General features: G+C 41.8%; 1 protein-coding gene across 1 annotated transcript in view; it reads right to left on the reverse strand.

The window, feature by feature from the left end:
• dmd (dystrophin) overlaps nt 1-22,500 on the reverse strand; it is a 462,454-nt gene that overhangs the window by 239,356 nt on the left and 200,598 nt on the right. Inside the window, exons 20-22 of the mRNA XM_090209468.1 lie at nt 20,602-20,849; nt 11,756-12,003; nt 6,947-6,953 (exon numbers count right to left, since the gene is read on the reverse strand). Coding sequence (XP_090065594.1) covers nt 6,947-6,953; nt 11,756-12,003; nt 20,602-20,849 — 503 coding nt within the window. The remainder of the gene's footprint in view (nt 1-6,946; nt 6,954-11,755; nt 12,004-20,601; nt 20,850-22,500) is intronic.

A 22,500-nucleotide genomic window follows, 5' to 3' on the forward strand; every position in this document is an offset into this window, starting at 1 on the left:
TACTATATACTCTACCACTTCACTATAATATACTATATACTCTACCACTTCACTATATATACTATATACTCTACCACTTCACTATAATATACTATATACTCTACCATTTCACTATGATATACTATATACTCTACCATTTCACTATGATATACTATATACTCTACCACTTCACTATAATATACTATATACTCTACCACTTCACTATATATACTATATACTCTACCACTTCACTATAATATACTATATACTCTACCATTTCACTATATATACTATATACTCTACCATTTCACTATGATATACTATATACTCTACCACTTCACTATATATACTATATACTCTACCACTTCACTATAATATACTATATACTCTACCATTTCACTATGATATACTATATACTCTACCACTTCACTATAATATACTATACACTCTACCACTTCACTATAATATACTATATACTCTACCACTTCACTATAATATACTATATACTCTACCACTTCACTATATATACTATATACTCTACCACTTCACTATAATATACTATATACTGACAGCCCTTCTGGTCTGCTGTCAGACTCTACCACTTCACTATAATATACTATATACTCTACCATTTCACTATATATACTATATACTCTACCACTTCACTATATATACTATATACTCTACCACTTCACTATAATATACTATATACTCTACCACTTCACTATAATATACTATATACTCTACCATTTCACTATGATATACTATATACTCTACCACTTCACTATAATATACTATATACTCTACCACTTCACTATAATATACTATATACTCTACCACTTCACTATAATATACTATATACTCTACCACTTCACTATATATACTATATACTCTACCACTTCACTATAATATACTATATACTGACAGCCCTTCTGGTCTGCTGTCAGACTCTACCACTTCATTATAATATACTATATACTCTACCACTTCACTATATATACTATATACTCTACCATTTCACTATAATATACTATATACTCTACCACTTCACTATAATATACTATAGACTCTACCACTTCACTATGATATACTATAGACTCTACCACTTCACTATGATATACTATATACTCTACCACTTCACTATATATACTATATACTCACAGCCCTTCTGGCCTGCTGTCAGACTCTACCACTTCACTATAATATACTATATCCTCTACCACTTCACTATGATATACTATAGACTCTACCACTTCACTATGATATACTATATACTCTACCACTTCACTATATATACTATATACTCACAGCCCTTCTGGTCTGCTGTCAGACTCTACCACTTCACTATAATATACTATATCCTCTACCACTTCACTATGATATACTATATACTCTACCACTTCACTATAATATACTATATACTCACAGCCCTTCTGGCCTGCTGTCAGACTCTACCACTTCACTATAATATACTATATCCTCTACCACTTCACTATGATATACTATAGACTCTACCACTTCACTATGATATACTATATACTCTACCACTTCACTATAATATACTATATACTCTACCACTTCATTATAATATACTATATACTCACAGCCCTTCTGGTCTGCTGTCAGACTCTACCACTTCACTATAATATACTATATCCTCTACCACTTCACTATGATATACTATAGACTCTACCACTTCACTATGATATACTATATCCTCTACCACTTCACTATAATATACTATATACTCTACCACTTCATTATAATATACTATATACTCACAGCCCTTCTGGTCTGCTGTCAGACTCTACCACTTCACTATAATATACTATATCCTCTACCACTTCACTATGATATACTATATACTCTACCACTTCACTATAATATACTATATACTCTACCACTTCACTATAATATACTATATACTCACAGCCCTTCTGGTCTGCTGTCAGACTCTACCACTTCACTATAATATACTATATACTCTACCACTTCACTATAATATACTATATCCTCTACTGCTTCACTATGATATACTATATACTCTACCACTTCACTATAATATACTATATACTCTACCACTTAACTATAATATACTATATACTCTACCATTTCACTATAATATACTATATACTCTACCACTTCATTATAATATACTATATACTCACAGCCCTTCTGGTCTGCTGTCAGACTCTACCACTTCACTATAATATACTATATCCTCTACCACTTCACTATAATAAACTATATACTCTACCATTTCACTATAATATACTATATACTCTACCACTTCATTATAATATACTATATACTCACAGCCCTTCTGGTCTGCTGTCAGACTCTACCACTTCACTATAATATACTATATCCTCTACCACTTCACTATGATATACTATAGACTCTACCACTTCACTATGATATACTATATCCTCTACCACTTCACTATAATATACTATATCCTCTACCACTTCACTATGATATACTATAGACTCTACCACTTCATTATAATATACTATATACTCACAGCCCTTCTGGTCTGCTGTCAGACTCTACCACTTCACTATGATATACTATATCCTCTACCACTTCACTATAATATACTATATCCTCTACCACTTCACTATGATATACTATAGACTCTACCACTTCATTATAATATACTATATACTCACAGCCCTTCTGGCCTGCTGTCAGACTCTACCACTTCACTATAATATACTATATCCTCTACCACTTCACTATGATATACTATAGACTCTACCACTTCACTATGATATACTATATACTCTACCACTTCACTATATATACTATATACTCACAGCCCTTCTGGTCTGCTGTCAGACTCTACCACTTCACTATAATATACTATATCCTCTACCACTTCACTATAATAAACTATATACTCTACCATTTCACTATAATATACTATATACTCTACCACTTCATTATAATATACTATATACTCACAGCCCTTCTGGTCTGCTGTCAGACTCTACCACTTCACTATAATATACTATATCCTCTACCACTTCACTATGATATACTATAGACTCTACCACTTCACTATGATATACTATATCCTCTACCACTTCACTATAATATACTATATCCTCTACCACTTCACTATGATATACTATAGACTCTACCACTTCACTATGATATACTATAGACTCTACCACTTCACTATGATATACTATATACTCTACCACTTCACTATATATACTATATACTCACAGCCCTTCTGGCCTGCTGTCAGACTCTACCACTTCACTATATATACTATATACTCTACTACTTCACTATAATATACTATATACTCTACCACTTCACTATAATATACTATATACTCACAGCCCTTCTGGTCTGCTGTCAGACTCTACCACTTCACTATAATATACTATATCCTCTACCACTTCACTATGATATACTATATACTCTACCACTTCACTATAATATACTATATACTCACAGCCCTTCTGGCCTGCTGTCAGACTCTACCACTTCACTATAATATACTATATACTCTACCACTTCACCATAATATCCTATATACTCTAGCACTTCACTATGATATACTATATACTCTACCACTTCACTATAATATACTATATACTCACAGCCCTTCTGGTCTGCTGACAGACTCTACCATTTCACTATAATATACTATATCCTATACCACTTCACTATGATATACTATATACTCTACCACTTCTCTATAATATACTATATACTCACAGCCCTTCTGGTCTGCTGTCAGACTCTACCACTTCACTATAATATACTATATCCTCTACCACTTCACTATGATATACTATATACTCACAGCCCTTCTGGTCTGCTGTCAGACTCTACCACTTCACTATAATATACTATATACTCTACCACTTCACTATAATATACTATATACTCTACCACTTCACTATAATATACTATATACTCTACCACTTCACTATATATACTATATACTCTACCACTTCACTATAATATACTATATACTCTACCACTTCACTATAATAAACTATATACTCACAGCCCTTCTGGTCTGCTGTCAGACTCTACCACTTCACTATAATATACTATATACTGACAGCCCTTCTGGTCTGCTGTCTGACTCTACCACTTCACTATGATATACTATATACTCTACCACTTCACTATATATACTATATACTCTACCATTTCACTATAATATACTATATACTCTACCACTTAACTATAATATACTATATCCTCTACCACTTCACTATAATATACTATATACTCTACCACTTAACTATAATATACTATATACTCTACCACTTCACTATATATACTATATACTCTACCACTTCACTATAATATACTATATACTCTACCACTTAACTATAATATACTATATACTCTACCACTTCACTATATATACTATATACTATACCACTTCACTATAATATACTATATACTCTATCACTTCACTATATATACTATATACTCTATCACTTCACTATAATATACTATATACTCTACCACTTCACTATAATATACTATATACTCTACCACTTCACTATGATATACTATATACTCTACCACTTCACTATACTATACTATATACTCTACCACTTCACTATAATATACTATATACTCACAGCCCTTCTGGTCTGCTGTCAGACTCTACCACTTCACTATAATATACTATATACTCTACCACTTCACTATAATATACTATATACTCTACCACTTAACTATAATATACTATATACTCTACCACTTCACTATATATACTATATACTCTACCACTTAACTATAATATACTATATACTCTACCACTTCACTATATATACTATATACTCTACCACTTCACTATAATATACTATATACTCTACCACTTAACTATAATATACTATATACTCTACCACTTCACTATATATACTATATACTCTACCACTTCACTATAATATACTATATACTCTACCACTTCACTATAATATACTATATACTCTACCACTTCACTATGATATACTATATACTCTACCACTTCACTATAATATACTATATACTCTACCACTTCACTATAATATACTATATACTCACAGCCTTTCTGGTCTGCTGTCAGACTCTACCACTTCACTATAATATACTATATACTCTACCACTTCACTATAATATACTATATCCTCTACTGCTTCACTATGATATACTATATACTCTACCACTTCACTATAATATACTATATACTCTACCACTTAACTATAATATACTATATACTCTACCACTTCACTATAATATACTATATACTCTACCACTTCACTATAATATACTATATACTCTACCACTTCACTATAATATACTATATACTCTACCACTTCACTATAATATACTATATACTCTACCACTTCACTATAATATACTATATACTGACAGCACTTCTGGCCTGCTGTCAGGCTCTACCACTTCACTATGATATACTATATACTCTACCACTTCACTATAATATACTATATACTCACAGCCCTTCTGGTCTGCTGTCAGACTCTACCACTTCACTATAATATACTATATACTCACAGCCCTTCTGGCCTGCTGTCTGACTCTACCACTCCACTATGATATACTATAGACTCTACCACTTCACTATAATATACTATATACTCTACCACTTCACTATGATATACTATATACTCTACCACTTCACTATAATATACTATATACTCTACCACTTCACTATGATATACTATATACTCACAGTACTTCTGGCCTATTGTCTGACTCTACCACTCCACTATGATATACTATAGACTCTACCACTTCACTATAATATACTATAGACTCTACCACTTCACTATAATATACTATATACTCTACCACTTCACTATAATATACTATATACTCACAGCCCTTCTGGTCTGCTGTCTGACTGTCTGCCAAATCTATATTACCCTCTCCCTGTCTGACTGTCTGCCAAATCTATATTACCCTCTCCCTGTCTGACTGCCTGACAAATCTATATTACCCTCTCCATGTCTGACTGTCTGCCAAATCTATATTACCCTCTCCCTGTCTGACTGCCTGCCAAATCTATATTACCCTCTCCCTGTCTGGGGGTCTGCCCACCCTGCATTATCCTCTCTTTCTGACTGTCTGGGGGTATGTCCACTCTACATTATCCTCTCCATGTCTGGGGGTCTGCCCACTCTACATTATCCTCTCCATGTATGGGGGTCTGTCCACTCTACATTATCCTCTCCTTGTCTGGGGGGTCTGCCCACTCTACATTATCCTCTCCTTGTCTGGGGGGTCTGTCCACTCTACATTATCCTCTCCTTGTCTGGGGGATCTGCCCACTCTACATTTTCCTCTCCCTGTCGAGACAGGTATTTTTATAGAGCAGCAGGCTCTGTCTTGCTCTCTGTATCTAGTCTGTCTCTGTTCCTGTCTCAGGCCATGAATTCATTATCCACTCACAGTCCACTCGGCATCATTAGCTAATGAACTGCTGGTCCACAGTTGGGTCTGTATGTACAGTATGTTAATGTTTTGTTTGTATTTCCTGTTTGTTTGTTGGGGGGCAGCCATGTATGAAAATGGAGAACGCTAAAGGGGAAGTGGTCGAATCGTTATTCTACTTTATGTGAACGCTTTAGTGATCAAAGTAATTATCAGGACTCCTGGCCAGTGAGACACAGGAGGTTGGTGGCACCTTAATTGAGGAGGATGGGTTCGTGGTAATGACTGGAGCGGAATCCGTGGAACGGTATCAAATACATCAAACACATGGTTTCCATGGTTTCCAGGTGATTTAAACCCTTCCATTCCGCAAGTGAACATGAGAGAGAATGTGTGTTTGTGTGTGTGTTTGTGTGTGAGGATGGTTGAGCTGCAGTGAGGTAGTGAAAGGAGAACATAGTAGCTGTAATCACAATCACTGTTCCCTATAGGGGCAAACACTGAAATGTTCCTTGATGATAGTTGTACCACACAACCTGCCACTTACCAACATACTGAAATACACTCACACTTGCACCCAAACACACAACACACACTAGCACACATACACTCCTCTCCAGCTGCTTTTGCACACCCCCGAAGCACACACACACACACACACACACACACACACACATAACAAGATGGCGCCGACAGAGATGGTCGCCTCGCTTCGCGTTCTTAGGAAACTATGCAGTATTTAGTTTGTTTAATGTATTATTTCTTACATTGTTACTCCAGGAAATCTTACGTTTTATTACATACAGCCGGGAAGAACTATTGGATATAAGAGCAACGTCAACTTACCAACATTACGACCAGGAATATTGACTTCCTCTGTTTGGACCACCACCCAGGACAATGGATCTGATCCCAGTAGGCGACCCAAAACAACGGCGCCGCAGAAAGGGCAGACGGAGCGGCCTCCTGGTCAGGCTCCGTAGACGGGCACATCGCTCATCGCTCCCGAGTTTACTACTCGCCAATATTCAGTCTCTTGACAACAAGGTAGACGAAATTCGAGCAAGGGTTGCCTTCCAGAGAGACATCAGAGATTGCAACATTCTCTGCTTTACGGAAACATGGCTCACTGGGGATACGTTATCAGAGTCGGTACAGCCAGACAGACACAAACATCTCTCTGGTAAGAAGAAGGGCGGGGGGTGTATGCCTTGTGATTAATGAGTTGTGGTGTGATCATAACAACATACAGGAACTCAAGTCCTTTTGTTCATCTGACCTAGAATTCCTTACATTCAAATGCTGACGGCGTTATCTACCAAGAGAATTCTCTTTGATTATAATCACAGCCGTGTTTATCCCCCAAAGGCAGACAGCTTGACCGCCCTGAAAGAACTTTATTGGACTCTATGTAAACTGGAAACCATATATCCTGAGGCAGCATTTATTGTAGCTGGGGGTTTTAACAAAGCCAATCTGAAAACAAGGCTCCCTAAATTTTATCAGCATATCGAATGCACGACCAGGGCTGGCAGCATTCTGGATCATTGCTACTCTAACTTCTAGCATACAAAGCCCTCCCTCGCCCTCCTTTTGGCAAATCTGACCAAGACTCCATTTTGTTGCTCCCACCCTATAGACAGAAACTAAAACAGGAAACACCCGTGCTCAGATCTTTTCAACGCTGGTCTGAACAATCGGATTCCATGCTTCAAGATTCCTCTGATCACGTGGACTGGGTTATGTTCCGGATAGCCTCAGACAACAACATTGATGCATACGCTGATTCGGTGAGCGAGTTTATTAGCAAGTGCATCGGTGATGTTGTACCCACGGTGACTATTAAAACCTTTGCTCGCTTTGAGGACAATACAGTGCCACTGACACGGCCCGGCTACCAAAACCTGCAGGCTCTATGTTTACGGACATATTCAATTAATCCCTATCCCAGTCTGCTGTTCCCACCTGCTTCAAGAGGGCCACCATTGTTCCTGTTCCCAAGAAAGCTACGGTAACTGAGCTAAATGACTACCGCCCCATTGCACTCACTTCTGTCATCATGAAGTGCTTTGAGAGACTAGTCAAGGATCATATCACCTCCACCTTACCTGACACCACTCCAATTTCCTTACCGCCCCAATAGGTCCACAGACGACGCAATCACAACCACACTGCACACTGCCCTAACCCATCTGGACAAGAGGAATACCTATGTGAGAATGCTGTTCATTGATTACAGCTTAGCATTTAACTCCATACTACCTCCAAACTCTCAGACGCCCGCCCTGTGCAACTGGGTCCTGGACTTTCTGACGGGTCGTCCCCAGGTGGTGAGAATAGGAAACAACATCTCCACCCCGTTGGTCCTCAACACTGGGGTGCGTTCTCAGCCCTCTCCAACTCAATCATCAAGTTTGCAGATGACACTACAGTGGTAGGCTTGATTACCAACAACGACGAGACGGCCTACAGGGAGGAGGTGAAGGCCCTCGGAGTGTGTTGTCAGAAAAATAACCTCACACTCAACGTCAACGAAACAAAGGAGATGGTTGTGGACTTCAGGAGAGGGATCACAGCAGAGGGAACACCCCCCTATCCACATCGACGAGACCGCAGTGGAGAAGATGGAAAGTTTTAAGTTCCTCGGCGTACACATCACGGACAAAATGAAATGGTCCACCCACACAGACAGCGTGGTGAAGAAGGCGCAGCAGCCGAGGAGCAACAGCGCCTCTTCAACCTCAGGAGGCTGAAGAAATTTGGCTTGTCACTGAAAACACTCACAAACTTTTACAGATGCACAATCGAGAGCATCCTGTCGGGCTGTATCACAGCCTGGTACGGCAACTTCTCCGCCCACAACCGTAAGGCTCTCCAGAGGGTAGTGAGGTCTGCACAACGCATCACCGGGGGCAATCTACCTGCCCTCCAGGACACCTACAGCACCCGATGTCACAGGAAGGCCAAAAAGATCATCAAGGACAACAACCACCCGAGCCACTGCCTGTTCACCCCGCTTTCATCCAGAAGGCAAGGTCAGCACAGGTGCATCAAAACTGGGACCGCGAGACTGAAAAACAGCTTCTATCTCAAGGCCCTCAGACTGTTAAACAGCCATCACTAACATTGAGTGGCTGCTGCCAACATACTGACTCAAATCTCTAGCCACTTTAGTAATTAAAAATTGGATGTAATAAATGTATCACTAGTCACTTTAAACAATGTAACTTTATATAATGTTTACATACCCTACATTACTCCTCTCATATGTATATACTGTAGTCTATACCATCTACTGCATCTTGCTTACGCTGCACGGCCATCGCTCATCCATATATTTATATGTACGTATTCTTATTCATTCCTTTACACTTGTGTGTGTAAATGTAGATGTAGATGTTGTGAAATTGCTAGATTACTTGTTAGATATTACTGCATGGTCGGAACTAGAAGCACACAAGCATTTCGCTACACTATCATTAACATCTGCTGACCATGTGTATGTGACCAATAACATCTGCTGACCGTGTGTATGTGACCAATAACATCTGCTAACCGTGTATGTGACCAATAACATCTGCTAACCATGTGTATGTGACCAATAACATCTGCTAACCGTGTGTATGTGACCAATAACATCTGCTAACCATGTATGTGACCAATAACATCTGCTGACCATGTGTATGTGACCAATAACATCTGCTAACCATGTGTATGTGACCAATAACATCTGCTGACCGTGTGTATGTGACCAATAAAAATGTATTTGATACAGACACACTTTGAACTTAAAATGTCATTGAACATACATTCGGCATATTTCTATTTCCTGTGAGTACAGGACCCATGTGAGTACTGTTAATACACTTTCTATAATTCACCCCTCTGTGTTCATATTACTGCTCTCTGATAAGCCCATTCTCATACACACACACACGCACACACACACACACACACACACACACACACACACACACACACACACACACACACACACACACACACACACACGCACACACACACACACACACACACACACACACAGCAGCTGAACCAGCCAGCTCCCTCTCTCCCTCTCTGACATCCACTCTACATATGGAGATGAGAACAAACTGTCCTGCTGTGTTCTGCGTCCTACTCTCTAAAACATCCTCCTCCTCTCTAAAACATCCTCCTCCTCTCTAAAACATCCTCCTCCTCTCTAAGATACCCTCCTCTCCTCTAAAATACCCTCCTCTCCTCTAAAATACCCTCCTCTCCTCTAAAACATCCTCCTCTCCTCTAAAACATCCTCCTCTCCTCTAAAACACCCTCCTCTCCTCTAAAATGCCCTCCTCTCCTCTAAAATACCCTCCTCTCCACTAAAACATCCTCCTCTCCTCTAAAACATCCTCCTCCTCTCTAAAACATCCTCCTCCTCTCTAAAATACCCTCCTCCCCTCTAAAACATCCTCCTCCTCTCTAAAATACCCTCCTCTCCTCTAAAATATCCTCCTCCTCTCTAAAATACCCTCCTCTCCTCTAAAACATCCTCCTCTCCTCTAAAACATCCTCCTCTCCTCTAAATCTCCTCTAAAACATCCTCCTCTCCTCTAAAATATCCTCCTCCTCTCTAAAATACCCTCCTCTCCTCTAAAACATCCTCCTCTCCTCTAAAACATCCTCCTCTCCTCTAAAACATCCTCCTCTCCTCTAAAACATCCTCCTTTCCTCTAAAACATCCTCCTCTCCTCTAAAATACCCTCCTCTCCTCTAAAACATCCTCCTCTCCTCTAAAACATCCTCCTCTCCTCTAAAATAACCTCCTCTCCTCCTCCTCTAAAATATCCCGCTCTACTCTAAAATAACCTCCTCTCCTTGTCTCCTCTAAAAAATTCTCCTCCCCTCTAAAATATTATCCTCTCCTCTCTCTGTCGCACGTGCCACAGCACTTACCTCCCCCAAACCCAAACCTATTAATCCATAACCCTCACCTATTAACACCTAACCCTCACCTATTAACCCCTAACCCTCACCTATTAACCTCTAACCCTCACCTATTAACCCCTAACCCTAACCCTCACCTATTAACCTCTAACCCTCACCTATTAACCCCTAATCCTCACCTATTAACCCCAAACCCTCACCTGTTAACCCCTAACCCTCACCTGTTAACCCCTAACCCTCCCCTATTAACCCCTAACCCTCACCTGTTAACCCCTAACCCTCACCTATTAACCCCTAACCCTCCCCTATTAACCCCTAACCCTCACCTGTTAACCCCTAACCCTCCCCTATTAACCTCTAACCCTCACCTATTAACCCCAAACAATCATAAGTTGACTAGGTGTGGTGTGCTTTCCTCTTCCCTCATGACCCCTCTCTGTGTTCCTGTGTGTAAGTGCACGCCTGCATTGTGTTTGTGTTCTGCTCCATATTCTCACCCAGCACCAGCTGTCTCTCTCGGGCCTGGAGCTCATCCAGGACCTGCTGGTGATGCTGTGTGAAGTCAGTGATGTCTGCATCGAAGAAGACAGGAGCATTCTCCTTCTCCCTCAGTGCCTTCAGCTTCTCTTTTAGCAGGTTGACCTGGGGCTCCAGAGAGGAGAAACGAGCTATCTCCTCCTGGGGGGGAGAGAGGAGGGGGGGGGGGTAGGGAGAGGAGAGAGAGGGGAGGAGGAGAGGGTTGGGAGAAGAGGGGAGAGAGGGAGGGAGGGAGGGGAGGGGAGGAGAGGGGAGGAGAGGGGAAGAGGGAGAGGAGGTAGGGGGTTGGGAGAAGAGGTGGGAGAGGGGGGAGGAAGTTGAGGGGGAGGAGATGATGAGGAGGGAAGAAAGGGTGAGGAGGAGTGAAAGGAAAAAAAAGAGAGTGAGACAGAGACAGATCAGCAGAAAGCAAGAGAAAAAAGACAGGAAGACAGGACGAGAGGACGACAGGAAGAGAGGACGACAGGAAGAGAGGAAGACAGGAAGAGAGTAAGACAGGAAGAGAGGAAGACAGGAAGAGAGGAAGACAGGAAGAGATGAAGACAGGAAGAGAGGAAGACAGGAAGACAGGGAGAGAGGATGATATGAAGACAGGAAGAGAAGAGAGACCAGAAACGTTTGACCCAAATTAAACAATTTAAAGGCAATGCCACCAAATACTAATTGAGTGTATGTTAACTTCTGGCCCACTGGGAATGTGATGAAAGAAATAAAAGCTGAAATAAATCATTCTGTCTACTATTATTCTGATATTTCACATTCTTAAAATGAAGTAGTGATCCTAACTGACCTAAAACAGGGAATTGTTACTAGGATTAAATATCAGGAATTGTGAAAAACTGAGTTTAAATGTATTTGGCTATGGTGTATGTACACTTCCAACTTCAACTGTATATATAAATAATCAGATGGTGTCTTAGTACCCTAGTCTAATCTATCAGAGGGGGACTTAGTATCCTAGTCTAATCTACCAGAGGGAGTTTTAGTACCCTAGTCTAATCTATCAGAGGGGGTCTTAGTACCCAAGTCTAATATATCAGAGGGGTCTTAGTACCCTAGTCTAATCTATCAGAGGGGGTCATAGTATCCTAGTCTAATCTACCAGAGGGGGTCTTAGTACCATAGTCTAATCTACCAGAGGGGGTCTTAGTACCATAGTCTAATCTACCAGAGGGGGTCTTAGTACCCAAGTCTAATATATCAGAGGGGTCTTAGTACCCTAGTCTAATCTATCAGAGGGGGTCATAGTATCCTAGTCTAATCTACCAGAGGGGGTCTTAGTACCATAGTCTAATCTACCAGAGGGGGTCTTAGTACCCTAGTCTAATCTACCAGAGGGGGTCTTAGTACCCTAGTCTAATCTATCAGAGGGGGTCTTAGTACCATAGTCTAATCTACCAGAGGGGGTCTTAGTACCCTAGTCTAATCTACCAGAGGGGGTCTTAGTACCCTAGTCTAATCTATCAGAGGGGGTCTTAGTATCCAAGTCTAATCTATCAGAGGGGGTCATAGTATCCTAGTCTAATCTATCAGAGGGGGTCTTAGTACCCTAGTCTAATCTATCAGAGGGGGTCATAGTATCCAAGTCTAATCTATCAGAGGGGGTCTTAGTACCCTAGTCTAATCTATCAGAGGGGGTCTTAGTACCCAAGTCTAATATATCAGAGGGGTCTTAGTACCCAAGTCTAATATATCAGAGGGGGTCTTAGTACCCTAGTCTAATCTATCAGAGGGGGTCTTAGTACCCTAGTCTAATCTATCAGAGGGGGTCTTATAGTACCCAAGTCTAATATATCAGAGGGTGTCTTAGTACCCTAGTCTAATCTATCAGAGGGGGTCATAGTACCCTAGTCAAATCTACAAGAGGGGGTCTTAGTAGTACCATAGTCTAATCTACCAGAGGGGGTCTTAGTACCATAGTCTAATCTACCAGAGGGGGTCTTAGTACCCAAGTCTAATATATCAGAGGGGTCTTAGTACCCTAGTCTAATCTATCAGAGGGGGTCATAGTATCCTAGTCTAATCTACCAGAGGGGGTCTTAGTACCATAGTCTAATCTACCAGAGGGGGTCTTAGTACCCTAGTCTAATCTACCAGAGGGGGTCTTAGTACCCTAGTCTAATCTATCAGAGGGGGTCTTAGTACCATAGTCTAATCTACCAGAGGGGGTCTTAGTACCCTAGTCTAATCTACCAGAGGGGGTCTTAGTACCCTAGTCTAATCTATCAGAGGGGGTCTTAGTATCCAAGTCTAATCTATCAGAGGGGGTCATAGTATCCTAGTCTAATCTATCAGAGGGGGTCTTAGTACCCTAGTCTAATCTATCAGAGGGGGTCATAGTATCCAAGTCTAATCTATCAGAGGGGGTCTTAGTACCCTAGTCTAATCTATCAGAGGGGGTCTTAGTACCCAAGTCTAATATATCAGAGGGGTCTTAGTACCCAAGTCTAATATATCAGAGGGGGTCTTAGTACCCTAGTCTAATCTATCAGAGGGGGTCTTAGTACCCTAGTCTAATCTATCAGAGGGGGTCTTAGTACCCAAGTCTAATATATCAGAGGGTGTCTTAGTACCCTAGTCTAATCTATCAGAGGGGGTCATAGTACCCTAGTCAAATCTACCAGAGGGGGTCTTAGTACCCTAGTCTAATCTACCAGAGGGGGTCTTAGTACCCTAGTCTAATCTATCAGAGAGGGTCTTAGTATCCAAGTCTAATCTATCAGAGGGGGTCATAGTATCCTAGTCTAATCTATCAGAGGGGGTCATAGTATCCAAGTCTAATCTATCAGAGGGGGTCATAGTATCCAAGTCTAATCTATCAGAGGGGGTCTTAGTACCCTAGTCTAATCTATCAGAGGGGGTCTTAGTACCCTAGTCTAATCTATCAGAGGGGGTCTTAGTACCCTAGTCTAATCTACCAGAGGGGGTCTTAGTATCCTAGTCTAATATATCAGAGGGGGTCTTAGTATCCTAGTCTAATCTATCAGAGGGGGTCTTAGTACCCTAGTCTAATCTACCAGAGGGGGTCTTAGTACCCTAGTCTAATGTATCAGAGGGGGTTTTAGTACCCAAGTCTAATATATCAGAGGGGTCTTAGTACCCTAGTCTAATCTATCAGAGGGGGTCATAGTATCCTAGTCTAATCTACCAGAGGGGGTCTTAGTACCATAGTCTAATCTACCAGAGGGGGTCTTAGTACCCTAGTCTAATCTACCAGAGGGGGTCTTAGTACCCTAGTCTAATCTATCAGAGGGGGTCTTAGTACCATAGTCTAATCTACCAGAGGGGGTCTTAGTACCCAAGTCTAATATATCAGAGGGGTCTTAGTACCCTAGTCTAATCTATCAGAGGGGGTCATAGTATCCTAGTCTAATCTACCAGAGGGGGTCTTAGTACCATAGTCTAATCTACCAGAGGGGGTCTTAGTACCCTAGTCTAATCTACCAGAGGGGGTCTTAGTACCCTAGTCTAATCTATCAGAGGGGGTCTTAGTACCATAGTCTAATCTACCAGAGGGGGTCTTAGTACCCTAGTCTAATCTACCAGAGGGGGTCTTAGTACCCTAGTCTAATCTATCAGAGGGGGTCTTAGTATCCAAGTCTAATCTATCAGAGGGGGTCATAGTATCCTAGTCTAATCTATCAGAGGGGGTCTTAGTACCCTAGTCTAATCTATCAGAGGGGGTCATAGTATCCAAGTCTAATCTATCAGAGGGGGTCTTAGTACCCTAGTCTAATCTATCAGAGGGGGTCTTAGTACCCAAGTCTAATATATCAGAGGGGTCTTAGTACCCAAGTCTAATATATCAGAGGGGGTCTTAGTACCCTAGTCTAATCTATCAGAGGGGGTCTTAGTACCCTAGTCTAATCTATCAGAGGGGGTCTTATAGTACCCAAGTCTAATATATCAGAGGGTGTCTTAGTACCCTAGTCTAATCTATCAGAGGGGGTCATAGTACCCTAGTCAAATCTACAAGAGGGGGTCTTAGTAGTACCATAGTCTAATCTACCAGAGGGGGTCTTAGTACCATAGTCTAATCTACCAGAGGGGGTCTTAGTACCCAAGTCTAATATATCAGAGGGGTCTTAGTACCCTAGTCTAATCTATCAGAGGGGGTCATAGTATCCTAGTCTAATCTACCAGAGGGGGTCTTAGTACCATAGTCTAATCTACCAGAGGGGGTCTTAGTACCCTAGTCTAATCTACCAGAGGGGGTCTTAGTACCCTAGTCTAATCTATCAGAGGGGGTCTTAGTACCATAGTCTAATCTACCAGAGGGGGTCTTAGTACCCTAGTCTAATCTACCAGAGGGGGTCTTAGTACCCTAGTCTAATCTATCAGAGGGGGTCTTAGTATCCAAGTCTAATCTATCAGAGGGGGTCATAGTATCCTAGTCTAATCTATCAGAGGGGGTCTTAGTACCCTAGTCTAATCTATCAGAGGGGGTCATAGTATCCAAGTCTAATCTATCAGAGGGGGTCTTAGTACCCTAGTCTAATCTATCAGAGGGGGTCTTAGTACCCAAGTCTAATATATCAGAGGGGTCTTAGTACCCAAGTCTAATATATCAGAGGGGGTCTTAGTACCCTAGTCTAATCTATCAGAGGGGGTCTTAGTACCCTAGTCTAATCTATCAGAGGGGGTCTTAGTACCCAAGTCTAATATATCAGAGGGTGTCTTAGTACCCTAGTCTAATCTATCAGAGGGGGTCATAGTACCCTAGTCAAATCTACCAGAGGGGGTCTTAGTACCCTAGTCTAATCTACCAGAGGGGGTCTTAGTACCCTAGTCTAATCTATCAGAGAGGGTCTTAGTATCCAAGTCTAATCTATCAGAGGGGGTCATAGTATCCTAGTCTAATCTATCAGAGGGGGTCATAGTATCCAAGTCTAATCTATCAGAGGGGGTCATAGTATCCAAGTCTAATCTATCAGAGGGGGTCTTAGTACCCTAGTCTAATCTATCAGAGGGGGTCTTAGTACCCTAGTCTAATCTATCAGAGGGGGTCTTAGTACCCTAGTCTAATCTACCAGAGGGGGTCTTAGTATCCTAGTCTAATATATCAGAGGGGGTCTTAGTATCCTAGTCTAATCTATCAGAGGGGGTCTTAGTACCCTAGTCTAATCTACCAGAGGGGGTCTTAGTACCCTAGTCTAATGTATCAGAGGGGGTTTTAGTACCCAAGTCTAATATATCAGAGGGGTCTTAGTACCCTAGTCTAATCTATCAGAGGGGGTCATAGTATCCTAGTCTAATCTACCAGAGGGGGTCTTAGTACCATAGTCTAATCTACCAGAGGGGGTCTTAGTACCCTAGTCTAATCTACCAGAGGGGGTCTTAGTACCCTAGTCTAATCTATCAGAGGGGGTCTTAGTACCATAGTCTAATCTACCAGAGGGGGTCTTAGTACCCTAGTCTAATCTACCAGAGGGGGTCTTAGTACCCTAGTCTAATCTATCAGAGGGGGTCTTAGTATCCAAGTCTAATCTATCAGAGGGGGTCATAGTATCCTAGTCTAATCTACCAGAGGGGGTCTTAGTACCCTAGTCTAATCTATCAGAGGGGGTCATAGTATCCAAGTCTAATCTATCAGAGGGGGTCTTAGTACCCTAGTCTAATCTATCAGAGGGGGTCTTAGTACCCAAGTCTAATATATCAGAGGGGTCTTAGTACCCAAGTCTAATATATCAGAGGGGGTCTTAGTACCCTAGTCTAATCTATCAGAGGGGGTCTTAGTACCCTAGTCTAATCTATCAGAGGGGGTCTTAGTACCCTAGTCTAATCTACCAGAGGGGGTCTTAGTATCCTAGTCTAATATATCAGAGGGGGTCTTAGTATCCTAGTCTAATCTATCAGAGGGGGTCTTAGTACCCTAGTCTAATCTACCAGAGGGGGTCTTAGTACCCTAGTCTAATGTATCAGAGGGGGTTTTAGTACCCAAGTCTAATATATCAGAGGGGTCTTAGTACCCTAGTCTAATCTATCAGAGGGGGTCATAGTATCCTAGTCTAATCTACCAGAGGGGGTCTTAGTACCATAGTCTAATCTACCAGAGGGGGTCTTAGTACCCTAGTCTAATCTACCAGAGGGGGTCTTAGTACCCTAGTCTAATCTATCAGAGGGGGTCTTAGTACCATAGTCTAATCTACCAGAGGGGGTCTTAGTACCCTAGTCTAATCTACCAGAGGGGGTCTTAGTACCCTAGTCTAATCTATCAGAGGGGGTCTTAGTATCCAAGTCTAATCTATCAGAGGGGGTCATAGTATCCTAGTCTAATCTATCAGAGGGGGTCTTAGTACCCTAGTCTAATCTATCAGAGGGGGTCATAGTATCCAAGTCTAATCTATCAGAGGGGGTCTTAGTACCCTAGTCTAATCTATCAGAGGGGGTCTTAGTACCCAAGTCTAATATATCAGAGGGGTCTTAGTACCCAAGTCTAATATATCAGAGGGGGTCTTAGTACCCTAGTCTAATCTATCAGAGGGGGTCTTAGTACCCTAGTCTAATCTATCAGAGGGGGTCTTAGTACCCAAGTCTAATATATCAGAGGGTGTCTTAGTACCCTAGTCTAATCTATCAGAGGGGGTCATAGTATCCTAGTCTAATCTACCAGAGGGGGTCTTAGTACCATAGTCTAATCTACCAGAGGGGGTCTTAGTACCCTAGTCTAATCTACCAGAGGGGGTCTTAGTACCCTAGTCTAATCTATCAGAGGGGGTCTTAGTACCATAGTCTAATCTACCAGAGGGGGTCTTAGTACCCTAGTCTAATCTACCAGAGGGGGTCTTAGTACCCTAGTCTAATCTATCAGAGGGGGTCTTAGTATCCAAGTCTAATCTATCAGAGGGGGTCATAGTATCCTAGTCTAATCTATCAGAGGGGGTCTTAGTACCCTAGTCTAATCTATCAGAGGGGGTCATAGTATCCAAGTCTAATCTATCAGAGGGGGTCTTAGTACCCTAGTCTAATCTATCAGAGGGGGTCTTAGTACCCAAGTCTAATATATCAGAGGGGGTCTTAGTACCCTAGTCTAATCTATCAGAGGGGGTCTTAGTACCCTAGTCTAATCTATCAGAGGGGGTCTTAGTACCCAAGTCTAATATATCAGAGGGTGTCTTAGTACCCTAGTCTAATCTATCAGAGGGGGTCATAGTACCCTAGTCAAATCTACCAGAGGGGGTCTTAGTACCCTAGTCTAATCTACCAGAGGGGGTCTTAGTACCCTAGTCTAATCTATCAGAGAGGGTCTTAGTATCCAAGTCTAATCTATCAGAGGGGGTCATAGTATCCTAGTCTAATCTATCAGAGGGGGTCATAGTATCCAAGTCTAATCTATCAGAGGGGGTCATAGTATCCAAGTCTAATCTATCAGAGGGGGTCTTAGTACCCTAGTCTAATCTATCAGAGGGGGTCTTAGTACCCTAGTCTAATCTATCAGAGGGGGTCTTAGTACCCTAGTCTAATCTACCAGAGGGGGTCTTAGTATCCTAGTCTAATATATCAGAGGGGGTCTTAGTATCCTAGTCTAATCTATCAGAGGGGGTCTTAGTACCCTAGTCTAATCTACCAGAGGGGGTCTTAGTACCCTAGTCTAATGTATCAGAGGGGGTTTTAGTACCCAAGTCTAATCTATCAGAGTCTACACAATACATTAACATCTCATTACAGCTTTGTGCTGTTCTGCTGTTATTATGAGCCATTCAATACAAAATAGTCAAATTTAGATTTTATTACAATTAATTATTCATGGCAAACCTTCCCAGTGGCAATGCGTTTTCTCTGTGGTGAATACAGAACAGAGAATATTGTTGCATGAATACTGAACGACACTGTATGAAGTGTTTCCCCTACGATGGAGGGGAGGGGTGGGGTCTTCCTGGGGTCTTCCTATGGAGCGGAGGGGTGGGGTCTTCCTGGGGTCTTCCTATGGAGGGGAGTGGTGGGGTCTTCCTGGGGTCTTCCTATGGAGCGGAAGGGTGGGGTCTTCCTGGGGTCTTCCTATGGAGGGGAGGGGTGGGGTCTTCCTGGGGTCTTCCTATGGAGCGGAGGGGTGGGGTCTTCCTGGGGTCTTCCTATGGAGCGGAGGGGTGGGGTCTTCCTGGGGTCTTCCTATGGAGGGGAGGGGTGGGGTCTTCCTATGGAGCGAAGGGGTGGGGTCTTCCTAGGGTCTTCCTATGGAGGGGAGGGGTGGGGTCTTCCTATGGAGCGGAGGGGTGGGCAGTGTGCACATAGCCTGTCTTCTCTTGAGAGCCAGGTCTGTATTCAGCGGCCTTTCTCAATAGCAAGGCTATGCTCACTGAGTCTGTACATAGTCAAAGCTTTCCTTAAGTTTGGGTCATTCACAGTGGTCAGCTATTCTGCCACTGTGTACTCTCTGTTTAGGGCCAAATAGCATTCTAGTTTACTCTGTTTTTTTGTTAATTCTTTCTAATGTGTCAGTAATTATCTTTTTGTTTTCTCATGATTTGGTTGGGTCTAATTGTGCTGCTGTCCTAGGGCTCTGTGGGGTGTGTTTGTGTTTGTGAACAGAGCCCCAGGACCAGCTTGCTTAGGGGACTCTTCTATAGGTTCATCTCTCTGTAGGTGATGGCTTTATTATGGAAGGTTTGGGAATCACTTCCTTTTAGGGAGTTATAGAATTTAACGGCTCTTTTCTGGATTTTGATAATTAGTGGGTATCGGCCTAATTCTGCATGCCCTCCCTCCACAGACACTACACCTTCCCCCCCCACTCCTCACCCTGCAGCGCTCCAGTTGATGCTTCAGAGGTTCAGGCTCTGAGGCCGGTGGCTGCTGGACCTTCAGCCAGTTCTCAGAGTTGACCACAGCTTGCTCCAGTTGCTGCCATAGGTTATAGAAGGCCAGGATCTTGCTCTGGTAGGCCAGCCACTCCAGCCTCTCAGCCAGCAGGGCACAGAACCCATCCCAGCGAGTGTTGAGCTCCTCGGCTGCTTTCTGGATGTCATCAGCCCTCCTACTACCACCCTCTGGAGGGACAGACACAACAGGACAGATGTTACAGTCAATGACTCATCTATCCACCTGTCCGTCAGTCTGTCTGTCCGTCTATCTATCTGCAGAGCCTTCAGAAAGTATTCACACCCCTTCACTTATTCCACATTTTGTTGTGTTACAGCCTGAATTTAAAATTGATTAAATTGATTTTTTCTCTCTCACCTGTCTACACACGATACCCCATAATGACATCACACTACCCCATAATGACATCACAATACCCCATAATGACATCCCAATAACCCATAATGACATCACAATAACCCATAATGACAAAGTGAAAACATGCTTTTAGAAATGTTTGCAAATTTCTTAAACATGTAATACATAAATATCTCATTATCTGATTATTCTTACACTTCTTATCGTCCCAGAATAGGTTCCTTGTTAATCCTTAGGCCCTTATTGCACCAATACTGGGATAAACACTGTACACTGTGCTCCAACCGTCCAGAAGACCACTGAATCTCCCTGGGTTTCCAATGGGAACAGTATCTTGCTGGAATCAGACTCTAACTCGGGCTTCAGTAAGTCTGTCAACATCTTCATACATCATTGTTAGAGGAGCTACGTTCACAGATACAGTTCATGAAAAGATAAACAACGACTCCATCTTATAGAAACTTAAATCAAGTGTTGAATCCTCGTATATAATCCAATGAACAGAAATAGTACAGCACTCCGGTAACTAAACTTACATCGACATATTTTATTTTTTATGGCCTCACGAACGTTTCGGGTACGAGCCCTTCTTCACAGCGTGCAAGGCAATGGCAAATCAATGTCACAACAACAAGTTATCGTCTCCCTGTTCTAGGTTCATCACAGGGGTTTATGAGATGTATTGATGGCATGAAGGATGCTGTTTGTGTCCGATAAACAACGCGTTTCCTTTTAGGATGTTTTGGTCAGGCCAGATGTTAATGTGGCCTACTGAGAAACAGATAGAAACACCAGTCATCTCAGCAGTTATCCCCTTCATTTAAAACAGCTGACTATACAGCCAACTCCTTGTCATTAGGCGCATGTGTGACTCTGATTCATCATTGGATGTACATCGCCAAAGACTTATGTGAACGATTCAAGGCGATTCAAGGCTATCAGACTGTTAAACAGCCACCACTAACATTGAGTGGCTGCTGCCAGCACACTGACACTGACTCAACTCCAGCCACTTTAATAATGGGAATTGATGGGAAATGATGTAAATATATCACTAGCCACTTTAACCAATGCTACCTTATATAATGTTACTCACCCTACATTATTCATCTCATAGGCATACGTATATACTGTACTCTATATCATCGACTGTATCCTTATGTAATACATGTATCACTAGCCACTTTATACTATGCCACTTTGTTTACATACTCATCTCATTTGTACATACTGTACTCGATACAATCTACTGTATCTGCCTATGCTGCTCTGTACCATCACTCATTCATATATCCTTATGTACATATTCTTTATCCCCTTACACTGTGTACAAGACAGTAGTTTTGGAATTGTTAGTTAGATTACTTGTTGGTTATTACTGCATTGTCGGAACTAGAAGCACAAGCATTTCGCTACACTCGCATTAACATCTGCTAACCATGTGTATGTGACAAATAAAAT

This window comes from Oncorhynchus mykiss, chromosome 18, assembly GCF_057628025.1.
Source record: "Oncorhynchus mykiss isolate SJ-2025 chromosome 18, ASM5762802v1, whole genome shotgun sequence".
NCBI classification, from domain to species: domain Eukaryota; kingdom Metazoa; phylum Chordata; class Actinopteri; order Salmoniformes; family Salmonidae; genus Oncorhynchus; species Oncorhynchus mykiss.